This window comes from Hippichthys cyanospilos, chromosome 9 (assembly GCF_059441005.1).
Source record: "Hippichthys cyanospilos isolate Australia breed blue-spotted pipefish chromosome 9, RoL_Hcya_1.0, whole genome shotgun sequence".
NCBI classification, from domain to species: domain Eukaryota; kingdom Metazoa; phylum Chordata; class Actinopteri; order Syngnathiformes; family Syngnathidae; genus Hippichthys; species Hippichthys cyanospilos.
Genome location: NC_142377.1, coordinates 18261302 through 18276354, shown reverse-complemented (window position 1 = coordinate 18276354; position 15053 = coordinate 18261302). Strand labels below are relative to the sequence as shown.

General features: G+C 38.1%; 1 protein-coding gene across 2 annotated transcripts in view; it reads right to left on the bottom strand.

The window, feature by feature from the left end:
• Positions 1-11190: 11190 nt before the first annotated feature.
• LOC148419278 (SLIT-ROBO Rho GTPase-activating protein 3-like) overlaps positions 11191-15053 on the bottom strand; it is a 29801-nt gene continuing 25938 nt past the window's right edge. For both annotated transcript variants that reach the window (XM_088423474.1, XM_088423475.1), the window contains exons 16-22: positions 14947-15052; positions 14652-14879; positions 14034-14107; positions 13773-13953; positions 13422-13568; positions 13040-13313; positions 11191-12251 (exon numbers count right to left, since the gene is read on the bottom strand). In XM_088423474.1, the coding sequence (XP_088279600.1) occupies positions 11787-12251; positions 13040-13313; positions 13422-13568; positions 13773-13953; positions 14034-14107; positions 14652-14879; positions 14947-15052 (1475 nt within the window). In that variant the 3' untranslated portion in view covers positions 11191-11786. The remainder of the gene's footprint in view (positions 12252-13039; positions 13314-13421; positions 13569-13772; positions 13954-14033; positions 14108-14651; positions 14880-14946; position 15053) is intronic.

Genomic DNA, 15053 nt, shown 5'->3' with positions numbered 1-15053 from the left:
CAGAGGTCAGGGCAAACAACCTTTGCTGTTTCCACAGCTGCACGCGGGTCCCGGCGTTATTTTGCAGGTAAGAAAGCAGCGATCCGTGCGTCTAACCTGAAGCATGTGTGTGGCGCTGGAAGGCTCACAAAGCCGAGTCACGTTAGAAGCTTGCCTGAGCGCTGCCAAGCTAAACAAACACTCCGGCGAACACTTAGTCGCTTTCACTTACATGCCTGTTGTGTGTTTAAAATGTTTCGCGGAAAATTACATTTGGTCTTTTTTTTTTAAATAAGATTTTGTCATCGCCGTAATGTGAAAACATGCGATTTCCATTTCAAACACAAAGAAAATGTAATCCAATTTTAACTATAAAGAGTAAATATAATGTAAGTGCCACATTATTCAATTGAATAAGAGAAACGTAACTGAAATATTTCTGTATTTCTTTTGCTGATTTCTGTCTTGTCGCAATACCAAAAAGTTAGTATTGATTCTCAACATTTGTTTAGCTAATTTGGTTCTCCATCCACGTGGGGCACACTTGCTGGCCTGTATTTTCAGTATTGTTTAGTGGTATTTTATAGTACTTTCTGTTTTCATTTTTACACATTTTTTATTACAATTTCAGGTATGGTCCTTCTTTTATTGTAATATTTTGTTTTTCAAATTCATATTTTTTTTTATTCATGCTAATGGTAGAAATATAAGAATATGAACTGATAAAAACCTAACAAGAAATTTCAAATACAAATGAATAATTTTGAATATAATGTTTTATGAACCTCAAACAACTTGGTATCAGTATCGGCAATACTGGGATCAGTATTTACTTTGTATCGATTGGCCATAATCTCAGGTATTGCACTTCACTAATTCTGATGACTGTAGGATTAAAAAAAAGCACAATACCCCAATTACTTATTTTAATTAAGAATCAAAATGTTTTTTTTTATATAAGGATTTAATATAAATAATATTCTTTTTTTTGTTTTGTTTTCATTGAATAAATACAATTTTACTGGTCAACTCGGCAATATTTAAATTCATTAAGATGCAAATGTAATTCAGTTTCTCTGAAACGTTATCTAATAATTTTGCCACAAATTTATTAACACTTTGAGGCCCGTTGACATGAAAGTACGTCAAAGCAAACACGACTAAAAAAACACCATTGACATCAGTCATGACCTGCAGCTCGTGACCTTAGGTGAGGGCAGAAACATATATCAACCGGTAAATAGAGAGTTTTGCCTTTCGCCAACAGTTGTTCCAGTTGGCAAATGATGCTTTCCCCCATTTGCCACTTAGGAATAGTATCAGGGGCACATTATCAAAAGTTTATAACAAGACTTCCCATGGTAAACATTAGCAGTGCCTGGTGATCACAAGATAAGAGACGAGACAGAAAACTATTGTGGGAAACACTCATTTATAACGGTTTGGTTGTGGTTTATGCTAAATTTAGAACATCGTGATTACCTTGCTGGATTTCATTGTGTTATCAGGTTAACCTCGAGTACAACTATTTGATGGCTCGTTTATTATATCACATTTTTTTTACTCAATTACCATTGGGGTTTCATTCACGTTTATATGTTTTGCTGCAGGGGTGCCGTTGTATGTGTGCGATAACCAAGCATCTGTTTTTCCCTGTAGTCAACATTCATGGAAAAGAAACAGACCAAAACTGGAATTTAGAAGTATGTTGTTGTAATATGATGACAGCACTTTTTATATGGTGGCCTGATAAGCAAATATGCGACGAAAGTAAGCATCCGTATTAAGAGCGTGTCTGTTTGCTTAGCCCATTCACCTCCAAATTGTGTCTCAAATGGTTCCCATATGCTCCTTTCAACTTTTCAATGATAACAGTGCATAGTTTCTGCCTTCCTATTCTGCACTTCAACTATTTCAAGCCACGTTTTTTTTTTTTTTTACCTCGGCATCATGACTTTAAATGGATAAACTTTATGCATGGCGTCTATATCCGCTCATTAAACACCTGAATTTAATTGTTTGTTTCATCCACCAATACACACGTGCGTGCCCACACACTAACATGATCACGATACGGCCAGTTTCAAGATGACATGGAATTGCATATTTTTTTATGTCACTTTTCCTAGTTAGTGTTCGTGGTCACTAAAAACAAACAAACAACCAAACAAATAAACAAACAAAACCGCAGTCATTTTAAAAATAGCCTGAAAATATAAAGACTTAACTATGTGTGCTTTTTTTTCTGGGGGGGGGGGAGGGGGGGGGGTCATGCTTGTATTTATTTATTTGTTGAATAGACCATGTATAATAATGTGTAAAAAAAAAAAAAATGTATGACTTTTTTTCTTCAATCATGGAGACTAGGATGTTTTTTTTTTCAATTTCTGTAAGAAAATTACCATGTATAGTAAGATGTTAAAACAATACAAGAACTGTAAACAACTATGTATACTAATGCATTAAGAAAAAAAAACATGTATACATAGCGAAGGCTTTTTTAAACAAACAATTATAATATGATAATTAAAAAAAACACAATAATAAAAACATATTGCATAGTAAGGTGTCTTTCGAAACGAGCATGTTAGTAAGTTATTTTTGTAAGAAACACCCATGTATAGTACAGTATATATATTTCATGTATATTATAGATGCTCGGTATATAAAATTATGTATAAATAGCAGTAAGTTTGTTTTTATAAACACCCAACTACGTATCGTAGTATATAGTATTGCAACCATGAATATTATACTAAACACCTTACTATATTTGTTGGTTTTTCATCAAATATATATACATATACACACATATATATATATATATATATATATATATATATATATATATATATATATATATATATATATATATATATATATATATATATATATATATATATATATATATATATATACATATACACACATATATATATATATATATATATATATATATATATATATATATATATATATATATATACATATACACATATATATATATATATACATATACACACACACATATATATATATATATATATATATATATTTTTTTTTAGGCCTCATGTATAGTCATTGTATGCCAAAGAACAGCAACAAAATGCTGGACTATACACGGTCCAGCATTTTGTTGCCGTTCTTTGGCAGGTTTGCAGTCATTCCAATAAAACCCATGATGAAAGTTTCCTTTTGATTTCCCGAGAGCGAGGGAGGAAAAGGCAGGGAGCGCAGAGGTCAGGACTCACAGGAAAGGTCCTAGCCGGATTCAAAAGCAGGCCTCCGTCAAGGTGAGGCCTATTGATAGTGATGTGGAACACCGAGTGACATGTTGAAAATCACTTTTGGGGAAGTTTGCTCCACTTGCCACAAAGGAGGAACTCAACAATCTTGTGTTTTTTCCTGTTTTGACTTCTTTTTAAGCTTCACTGACGTGTTCTATGTTTGTTTGACTTCCCGTCTTTCTTTGTTCCCCCTCAGCTCCGCTTCACCTGCACACCTTCATTTCGCTCCCCTGTGTATTGTTGCTTAACACCGGGGTACAACCTCTTACGTGGTATGGCCCTAAAGACGCACAATGACAAGGTGAGGGGGTCCAAATGACCCGCTCACCTTACAAAATTGTAAAAGTTGTTGAAAGGCACGCAGAGCACACTTAGTCTGCGTGCTCGGGGCCTCAAAGGTTCTGACACTATGAAATTCATTTGAATCTTGAATCTTCAAGTCACTGAAAATGTATTTGTGAGCTTCATGTGCAGCTATCGCTGTAATTTCACGTGATACTTAATTGGTAAATATTTGATGCTACGTAAACCCGAAGAAACTCATGTTTTCACATCATAAATCTTCTACAGTATTTGATTGTTTTCATTAAGTCGTAGTCTTACATGGCAGCATCTGGGATGGATTTTACAGTTGGTTCTAATTTTGCTTGCTTTTCAACAAATATTTTTCAACACGAAACATCCTCACTGTTTACATGTGCACACAATCGAACTAAACCGCTTGTCTTGATCAATCATAATCACACCAATTACGTAAAAACCGCTTGTGAACCCTCTTCTCATGCAACCAGGCAAATAAGTAAGCACAATAAGCTTTTCCACGTCAGGAAGAAACAAATTATAAATGTTAACAGCCCCGAGGCTCTGTGGCTAATATTGAACATAAAAGGGCAAGAGGTCGAAAATAATTTCAAAATAAGACATTGCCGGATGCCGTTTTTATATATTCAATTAGTTTTTTTTTTCTTGTTGTTTTTGGTGAGGCATGTTGACTACATACTGTGAAAACTATTGCTGTGTCTTCAAATTGCGATATAGGGGATAATATCATTCATCCATTTAATGCCACAACTTAGCAACAGAATCCTTCTAATTCTTTCTTCAGGTGTTTGTTATCAGAAAAAAATCATAGAGCTCAAGCCTAACCACCCCATCAACCAAAGAAACATCAGCAGGTAGCCGTGGCGATGCCATGATGGAGCATTGCCACAGCAATGATAGCCAATGTTCATCCCAAAATTAGCCATTCATTTCCAATGGATGTTTTTTCCAATCATTCATTCCTATGTTACATTTAGCTCATATACATTAAATCATTCCGCTCATTCATCTTGAGAATGATTTGCAACTACTCTCACTGACCAAAAATTCAACTCTTCGGGCAGTGGACGAAGGCCACTCGGGATTGGTTTGTATACAAGGTATACAAAAACAAAAAACAATCATCCTGCCACTCACACCTGAGGGCGATTTAGAGTGTCCAATAAACCTTGCATGCATTGAGATTGAAGCCGAAGTGCTCGGAGAAAACCACATGGGCATGGGGAGAACATGCAAACCACAAAGGAAGTGCAGGAGAAGCTGGGATTGAACCCGACCACTGAACTATGAGGCAGATGTGCCAACCATAACATCCTCATTTGAAATTCAAAACATTCAGCTCATTCAATTCATTAGCTCCAATTTTAAAAGGAAATACAACTGAAATATACTTACCAAATACAGCATTTTAGATGAAAAAAAAAAAAAAAAACGATTCTTATTTTTTTGTGTACCACTAGAAGGAACCAATATATCTTGTGGTACAAAAACAACACTTGGTGAACGTCAAAGATCACCTTGCTACCTTGTTAACCCTTTACTGTACAATGCGGTTACTTTCGGCCGATAGTCTAAACAGGCAAATACGGTCTTTGTTAGACACATGTTTTTCTATTTTGAAGTCCTAAACAGGCAAGAATTTTCAGGATTTTAGAGACATTTAGATGTAAGTTAGAATTTAAGCAATGGCTGTTACGGACGCTTTCGGCCATTTTGCCTGTTTAGACTAGTGTCCTAAAGTGGAGGCTGTGCCCATAAAGGGTTAAACAGTCCAGTAGTCATTATATTTTTTTTCTTCACATAAATTATTGAATGTCAGCATGCACGTTTCCATCACAGTGTACATATGCAGGATGTGAGGGATAAATCCAAGCTCAGTCGTGTTTCTGCTGGAATCCTTGGAAGCAGACCTCAAATATTTACATGCTGGCTCAGCTCAGTTGTCTATAGGATTAGTATTGTGTGCTTGTAATTCAATTCTTCATTACTTGGGATCTCTGGACAAGCACGCGGCGCAAGGCCCGCCGTTCCTTCGGACGACTTCTTTAAAGCATCTCCAACGTGACCGCTCGAAAAGCCAACAAAGACGTCTCAAATGGGCTTTTTGGGCTCCGAAAGTCAACACTGCGACAATTATAAACACTTTGCCGGAATACTCATCTGGTGGGAATATTTGGTATTTGCTTTCATCCATTGGTCACGGATGCTGCAATCAAGCAGTATCTGCTCTGGGGTCCAAATAGAACGTTAATAGGAAAGCAACACAACCCTTTTATTCACATGCGATCTGCCAAAGCTTTCTTTGTTGACAGCAGAGTGTCCACAGGAAGAGGACAGAGCAAGCAAACACCCCCTGCCGATACACTATTCCATAAGTAACACATTACAATGATAATGTGGGAACGGGATCCGACATCTGCGTCTAATCCAGGGACAGATGATATCCATGAAATCTGTTATGCGACGACGCTCCGGGCATTGCCCAAGAGCCAACAGTCTTGGAGCCGCTTATGATATTTACAAGAGTTTATCCTTGTCCAATCTCAATGCTCGACGCACACGGACATTTACAGAACACACATGTATTCCACATGGATATTACGCAAGCCCAAGATAGAACATGCTCATGTGTGTTGCAGCCTCAGCATACAGTACCTGTTTACCTAAAGCATCTTAAAATCTTAACGGATTTTCAAAACATGAGACCCCACACAGTGAGGGAAAAACGTTGTGTGTTCTCACTCTTCTTTACACTGACAATATCAAACTGGATTTGTTCAGGTGGGATTAAAGTACTCGTCGCTTTTAAAAAAACAACAACAACAATTGTTTAAGTGTATTAAAACATTTTTTTCCATGAAAAAATAACAACCATGTAGCTATATTAAAGTGCCCCCCCCCAAAAAAAACAAAAAACAAACATTTTATGCTGCGTGGTTGTAATATTCGAAGAAAAACAATTACCACGTATAACAGTGTTTTTGTTTGTTTGTTTTTGGAGGGAGGAGTGCCTTGCCTTGTAAACTGTACTCAACTGTGGTATTATTCATTGATCATGCCGCTTTGGCGGGTTCTTCATTCAAATAAAGTACACTGACGATTCCTTCTCACCGCTGCGTGTCTATTCCAGTACCAAGATGGAACTCTGCCGTGCTTCATGGCGACGAAGGGCATCCAGATGGATGGAAAAAGACGCAAAAAAAGAAAAAGCAGTAGGAAATGAAATAGAAGAAGCTACATTAATTGCAAGCTTGTCTGGTTGCAATATAAACTGGCTTATATTTCAATAGTACAACATTTTCCAAATCATAAAGACTAGCTGAGCTTCCGACGTGGCTGTCGTTCCATTTCAAGTGGCAGTCTTGAGTCTGTGAGGCCCACACATGGTATTGCCATCTTAAATATTGAGCAAGTTATTGCCACCAACCAGGTAATTGTAAAAAACAATACCCACAACAATAATAATACGTAAGACGGCTATACAGTCCGTAGGAAGGGTCAGCATACAGAACACGTGAGTGTAAATTAGGCGCCAGTGTGTACACTCAAATATATTTAATGATAGGTGTCGGGAAAAGGAAAAATGCTCCATTTTCCAGGACAAATGGAAAAGCTATTTTTGTTTTTGAGCAGACATAAAAGGCAGGCCATAATGCCAGGCTTTTGGCAGATATGATTTAAAAAAAAAAGTATAAAAAAATACTTTCGAATGTGGTTTTAGCTTCAATGGCAGTAAATTGGATATGTCTTGAGAGGTGGAAACTGTTTTTCTTCAAAAAAAAGCCGAAAAGAGTCACAAATTCAGAACACATAAATTCTAATCATGTTTATTTTGAGCTATTCTATTTTTTAAAAGCTGTTTTGGCTATGTTCAATGAATATAAATTGAATGTGCTGGATCGTGCGCAATTTGAAACTAGATTAGCATTGTTACTTGGCTCTTATTATGGCTTAAAATCATAGATACAAAAAACTGTCACCATTGGACCTAGCAAAAAAATAGCCCATTTTCAAGTCTTTCCAAATGACAATTTTGAGCCCACGTATCTTAACACAGAATATTATAATTATTGATGTAACGTTTTAACGGCTTAAAAAAAAAGTGGAACCTTGAATTTAGTCTGTTTTGTTTTAAGGATTGGTTGCACACAATAAAATAGTCTGGATCCAGATCTATTTTAGTTGATGTATAGTATACTTTAGTAGGAAAAAAGCTTGCCCAGCTTTTGTGCTTTTGAAGAAAATTGCAAGTCAGGACATATTTAAGAGAGTGCATATTTCCATAAAAGCATCAAATCTGCATATAATTGAATGATCCCGCAGAAGTGGGCAACGCTAGCACACAAAAACACCACACGGGATTTTATTGTGTATACAGATGTCCCCTCATAATGTGTGTTTGAAAACTAGTGGTCCTCTTGATAATTGCTCAAATGGTAAATCGTCTGAAAATAAAAATAACAGTGGGGTGACTATCACACTATATCATAAATTGTCAGCCTTAGTTGGTTAATTTTACCATGCTAACTTTAATTTAGCATTCTCACTTTGTTCAGCTGACATTCATGGCACACAAACGTTTTTGCTGAGTAAATTCTTCTGTTTCTTCCTAAGTGAAGAATACATAATTTGGATAAACTGATAGTTTTCTAACGTCATGATAAATGCATGATGTGTTTGTTAGCATTTCTCGATAATCCAGTAACCAGTTGGAGGCTTGAATGGAAATGGTTGATGTAATAAGAAAGGCATCTGCTTAGTTTGTTTATAATCTATCATAACACACCAGATATACACTGTGAAAACAGTTGGGCTAGCAAAAAGCAAAACCAATAATGGGTGAAAAAAGGAACAGACCCATATTTGGGTAAATTTGACCGAACTTTTGTTTTGATTTTAGCCCAGTCATTTGTAGAGTCTATAAAACTACTTAACCAAACCGGGTCCTCAAGGCCCACTATCCTGCATGTTTTTTTTTTTTTATATTTCTGTCCTCCACCGGACCTGGTTCAAATGATCAGGATCATTATCAGGCTTCCGCTGAGCTTGCTTATGAGCTGATTGTTTGAATCAGGTGTGTTGGAGGACAGAAACATCAAAAAACATGCAGGATAGTGACCAATGAGGAGCGGGTTTGGAGACCTAATTATGCATAATTTAGTTCTAAACAGCCTATTCTGGCCTTCTCTCATTATAGAGAATAAGAAGAAAAATAATTTTGAACAAAATTACAATATTTTTCTAATGTATTTTTCTTCCATTTGATTTTTCAATTTTTCAAAATTCCAAAGACCAATTTACACTTAAATTCATATAGTAACATTAAAATAAAGTTGTGAGTTGGGAATGATTTCCTCTTTGAGGGCGACTAAGCCTCGCCCGTCATACTAATCACATCACAGCATTAATGACGTGGCCTTTTGAACTTAAAGGCCTTAGTAGAAAGGTGGGCGTCAGTTCTTGGGTGGTCTGTAACTTATGGTCAAGACCCACAGGCCCTTAACAAAGACGTAATCTGATTAAATTGTCACTCAAATCTTCATAAATTTGCGCATATGCAAACTGAAGCTTTAAAGACTGCTAAGCAATAGCTAATTATCTTAATCATCCTTGTGGGAAACCTTTGGAACGCTGTAATGCGAATTAAATAAAGTCATGGTTGTGCCAGTAAATTTTATGATTATTTCCTTTCTAAATAAATACTGTAACTGCTTTAGTTTAGCGGAAGTTTAACTGCAGGATTTTATTTGAGCCTTCTCGCATGACATTGTCTCCATCTGCAGAGCAGAACGGGAGCTGCATAATGAGATCGTCTCGTCACATTATTGTTTATTTTGTCAGTGGTTGAAAACAAACCAAATAACGACATTTCCACCCGATGTATTCTTTAATTAATGCCTGTGCAAGGATCAGAGTTACAAAAATCTACGGACTAGAGATGATAATATAACCTGTTCCTATCATACATAGTTATTTGTACATCATTTTAACAGCACGTATGCATTCGATCAAAAGTACCTGTTACATTTGAAAAGATATCATTGATCATCACGACGAAGATCACCGAGCGTCGAGGAGCTCATCTAAAAAGAGAGCCCATGTGCGACCGAGACATGGCCCCCAGCTTCATTGATGTGCTAGTATCAAGTTTCAAAAATCAACAACACGGACGCAGCACAATTCCTGCAAGTGGTTTTAAGTGCATTATTTCATTGCTGGAAGTCTACATGTCTGCAGGTATTTCTTTTTAACAAGACTGATATATGATTTTCCTATTTTCTTCATTTTCTATGTAAAAGTTACAGAATGACATGTGTGGTTAATCCTTTACAAAGTGCCAATGTCCTTGAGATGTTTCTATTAAATAACTTTAGCGAACACACACACACATAACGTTTTGATTGTGCTTGGTCAGTCCATCCAAAGATAAAGGTTCAACGGTAGCGGACCACTAATGCTAACATGCCATCACACTGTTAGCTGAGATGTTAAAAATGGTGAAGACTAACCAGTCACTTTTGTGCTTTAGATGCTGGAAGTTAGAATATACGGTAAATGGCATTCACATTTATGCTGCACAGTTTCCTCAAATAGTGGCCAGTTATTTGAGATTGTATTTGACTCCACAACCGATGTGATCATGTCGTCATTAAAATATATACTGTATACACTATAATGGCCCAATTCCAACTTTATTTTATGCCAGACTGCTATTTATGGGAGAAAGATAAATTTCTTCAAGTTAAACTAATTGAAGAACAACGTTGAGGAAGTTGGCCATTGTTTGAGGATTTACAGTAAACATGTAAGCAAACCAAACCTATGCTGTTTTATGGGATGGCCTCATCTTTAGTTACCGATGGCATTTAAACAGTCTGCATATTAATATAGCACATTTTTCCGATGAATGTATTAGTGTGTAAAATTCTATTCAGCTGCCATCCATCCAGGTAAATATTTTCTACTGCCACTGGAGGGAGCCACGGTTCAAACCAATCACAGCATTTAATGTGTCGAAACTTCATTGCTAGTGCTAGGGTTAGCCACCTTCATAACACCGTGCAGATGTTCTGTAGAGCTTCACAGTCGCTAACAGGGCTGTACCGATCTGATCACATGATCAGAAATCAGTCCGATCTGACCGAGTGATCGGGTATTGGGGCGATCACGTGATTTTTGGATGCTCGTGATCAGGGCATTAAACGATGCTTTCTTCATTTTCTGAAAATTTAAAGACCAAATATATCTTGTTACACAAGATATGGTTTTTTTTTTCCTTGAGGGTTTAGGAGTATACAGGGAGCTCTAGTTGCAACAGTATGCAATTTGCGTTTGGAGGAAGAACAATGATTTTACACTCATTTAGAACAAGGAGACTCAAATGATATGACGCTTCCCCTTAGGGCAAAATATATATATAATATATATATATATATATTATATATATATACCGCTCTCGGTATATATATATATATATATATATATATATATAATATATATATATATATATATATATTATATATATATATATATTATATATTTATATATATATATATATATATATATATATATATATATATATATATATATATATATAATATATATATATATTAAATATATATATAATAAATATTTTGTCAATCGAAGGGTTGGAATTACCATTTGCCGTTCATTGACGTGGGAAAGGCGCCATCGCCGATTATTATTCATGAGGTGAATGGTGGGGGACTTAGCCTGTTGGGGGATCAGGCTTATAATAGACTTGGAGACACTATGTAAATTTCTATAACAATTTGAGACTATTTAGATGTGCAGTCTTTTTTTTTTTAATTGGATCAAGACTTGATATCAGTAATATATATAGGACTGACTGAAGTGCCAAAAACGTGTGATCGGGACATCCCTACTAGCTCCCTTAATTTCAATCGGTACATGGCGAAGAGTTTACCAGAAGCCCTAGTGGTGTGCTTCTCACACTGGCAAGCGGAGAAAAGTCCTCCCGCTCACAGCGTGTTTGTGCCCTCATCAAAGTCATGGTTCATGGTTTTGGTAAACTACTTTTCCAGTGCATCCATTTTAAGTTTAGCATCCGTGCCGAGTAAGTGTATTATTGAGTGTTCAAGTCAAGGTGTGAGTGGAGATTTATCAAGAACCGTCAGTTGAGTTTCACAAGTGGCGATTTCTGTCCGTCTGCTTCGACTACACGTTACCCTGTTTATCTGAGGAGGACGATGAAGTGGACGGTGAAGGGGAAGGAGCTTTGGGGAAAACCCTGTCAGTGGGAGTCATGCCCGGACTGCCCAGACCTGACGAACTGGAGCTGCTGGAACGGTGCGGCCCCTGGCCCTGCGTGAGCACGGGAGCCGGTCGGACCGGTCTGACGGGCGGCGGCCTGACGGGCGCGTTGGGCCTGCGCACCGCCAGCGCGGGCTTGAACGTGGTCATAGTTTCAGAGGAGGAACTGCTGCTGCTCCGCCGCTGGGCCGCCTCGGGGTCTCTGATGACCATGGTGTGCAGGGGGCTTCCTGGGACGTCCTGGCCGGAGCCGGGGTGTTTGAGCGGCTCCAGCGTGTCCAGGACGACATCGGGAGCGTGTTTGGCAACATTCTGTCGCTCCAGCTCACACAGCTCATGGAGGGCCGTGTTCATTGTTTTCTCTATGTCCTGACAAACAAAACAGAGGGACAAATATTTACAAGGAACAAATAAACTCCCAATGCGATGAGGTCTAATACCATTTGTACTTTGCATTTTTAATAGAAACTTTACTTTGACAAATCTAAATGATAAAACATTGTTTGATTAAAAATTCTTTCACCAAATAATTCCATCAAAAGAACATTCACCCCATTCGCCGCCATTAGTTGCTATAGTTGTGAAAAGTTCGATTTTTACTGAGCTGACAGTGAATGAGTTACTCTCCAATTTAGGGTATGAATTAAAGAATAAATATATTTAATTTACTGATACATTAAAGTGCTTCAGAAGTGAACGCTGCATCTTAGTCTAAAACAGAAAAAAAAAAGTGCATCACTGCACCTGAAAAAAAAAGAAAATTCTTATTTTATTGCAATTACACTTCACGTGACAAAAACAAAGCTTTTTCCCAAGGGTCACCATTATTTAAGGTAAGCCTGACCAATGAGACATAATCATTTATGTGTAATAAATCAGACAGCTTATGACACACAGAATAATTGATTTCATGTTTGTTAAATATATAAATATAATAAAAATAAAGAGGAGCTTGAAAAAAAAGGTGCATATTTAAAAAGGAAAAAAAAAATCACAATGAGATTACATGTCAAAATCATTCAGCCTTAACATGAGGCTTAAATTGAATGAATAAAGGCCCATACTGTATATTCAGGGATTTATAACCCTTTGATTCCAGGGATCCACAACCGTGTAGACAAATCCACCTAAAATCCATCAGTATGTGTCACACTCACCTCCGCGAGCGCTTCCGCCTCCAGAGTTTTGTGGTCTCCCGCTCCGGCGTGCCGAGCCGTGCCGGGAGACGAGCGCTGAGGGTGTCCGGCGGCCCCAAAGGTGGCTAGCCGCCTTTTCTCCGGACTGTCTGTTGAGCCCCTGCTCATAGCTATTTTGTGAGGGCTGCAGGGCCGAGGCGCGACCCTCGGGGGTCCGTCTGCGGGTCTGGTGGGACTATGGCCCTCGCCATTCCTGTGGCGCTGAAGCGGAGCTCCATCTGATCGCACTCGAGCCCTAGAAGGTTTGAAATCATTTGATTGTTCTGCTTAAATGGGAAACCAAGTTAAAGAAAAAAAAAACACTTCACATTTCAGTGAGATTTTTTTTCTATTAGTAACTAACCTCCCCACTGGCGGCCCATAGCGGCGCTCCAGAGGGTGGTGTTCAGACAAAGACTGCTGCTCATGTCTGGATGATAATCGCTCTTCATGATAGCCACTGCTGCTTTCACTGTCAGTCCTTTGAATGCTTTCAGAGAATGCATCATCCCTGTTTCAGACCAAAAAAAAAAATCTTTTTTCCCCCTCTCTTTTTGTTAAGTTATGAACTCTTGTTTTTTTTCAAATATCCACAATATTCTTCACTGCTGATCTCATCATGTATCGTATTGGATCTGATATGAAATATAATTCATGCTCTAAGAAGATTCCTTTTCCCATGGTGGAATAAATAAGGCAAAGGCATTTGACGTACATGTCCTGTACCACAATGTACTGGTGAGGGATGAGGCCATCCACGCCGTTATGTCGACCCTCCCACCAGTCCTCGGAAGCTCGCAGGTAAAGTAACAGCGAGGCTCCTTTCTTGAAGGAAAGCTCTCTCGGAGTTCGGCCAACATAGTCAAACTTTGCGATGGCTTCGATCTGCTCCAGCTCTGTCAAAACCGAAGTTTGACCAAATCAGGTTTACTAATCTGAAGTGACAATATGAACATTAGATACAACTATGACTCACCATCATCACTGGTGTTGGGTCCAGTACCGTTGTCCACCTCATCAAGAGCCCCAGCATCACTGTGTGGGCTCTCACTGCACAGACAAAAAACAATAATAATAATTCAGATAGACACCATCAACTATTTTTCAAATGAATGAAAAACTTAAAAATTTAATTCATCACTTCTTCAGTCAGTATTCTTGGCCAATCATGCAACAGACACGGCCAATGCTAAAGCCAAGAATGGTCTTCTCTTAGCCATGGATTCCAACAGCTCATCAACACTATTGTTACTTGACCTTAGTGCTGTTTTTGATAAAGATAGTAGAACTAGTAGCACGCCTTGAATGTCTTGGCATTTCAGCTTCAGTGCTTTCTTAGGCCATACACGTCATGTTTTCCTTGAAAATGCAACCAATGAGTTTTGCAACATTACATTTGGTGTCCCGCAGGGATGAGAACTCGGCCCACTATTTTTTTAGCGATTTTTTTGACGATACCAAATTATTAACCCTCCTTCTGTTTTAAACAGCCTTGAGAAATGTTACTTTCCTTCTTCTAAATTTCTGTCTACATTTGTTTTCATCTGGATTTAATCATTATATTATTGATTGCCACATGCTGTCTTGAACTTACCAGTATTCCTCGCCTCCAGCCATGCATTTCTCATACACAGGTCCATCCAAATCCCGCTGGGTTGGGAATATGGCTTCATGGTGGATTATGATAGTCTTAATGACCTCGTTAACGTGCGCCTGGCAGGCCACGGGATCCTGGTCCTCCGGTATGGGCATCAATGTGGGGCCGAAGCAAATGGCCAGGTTGTAAGGGTCCATCATGTTTTCATCACTGTACTGCGATAAACTAGAGGGAAAGAGGCAATTAGTGCTGTCACTCAATGGAGGAGCACACTAGCTGGGAGGCGACTTACTGATTTAGAAAGGCAAAAAGGTATCTCATGACAACAACCACGGGCTGCTGGAGAGTGGCCACAATTTGCTGAAGGTGATGAGCTCTATCAGAACCAAAGTCCAGCTC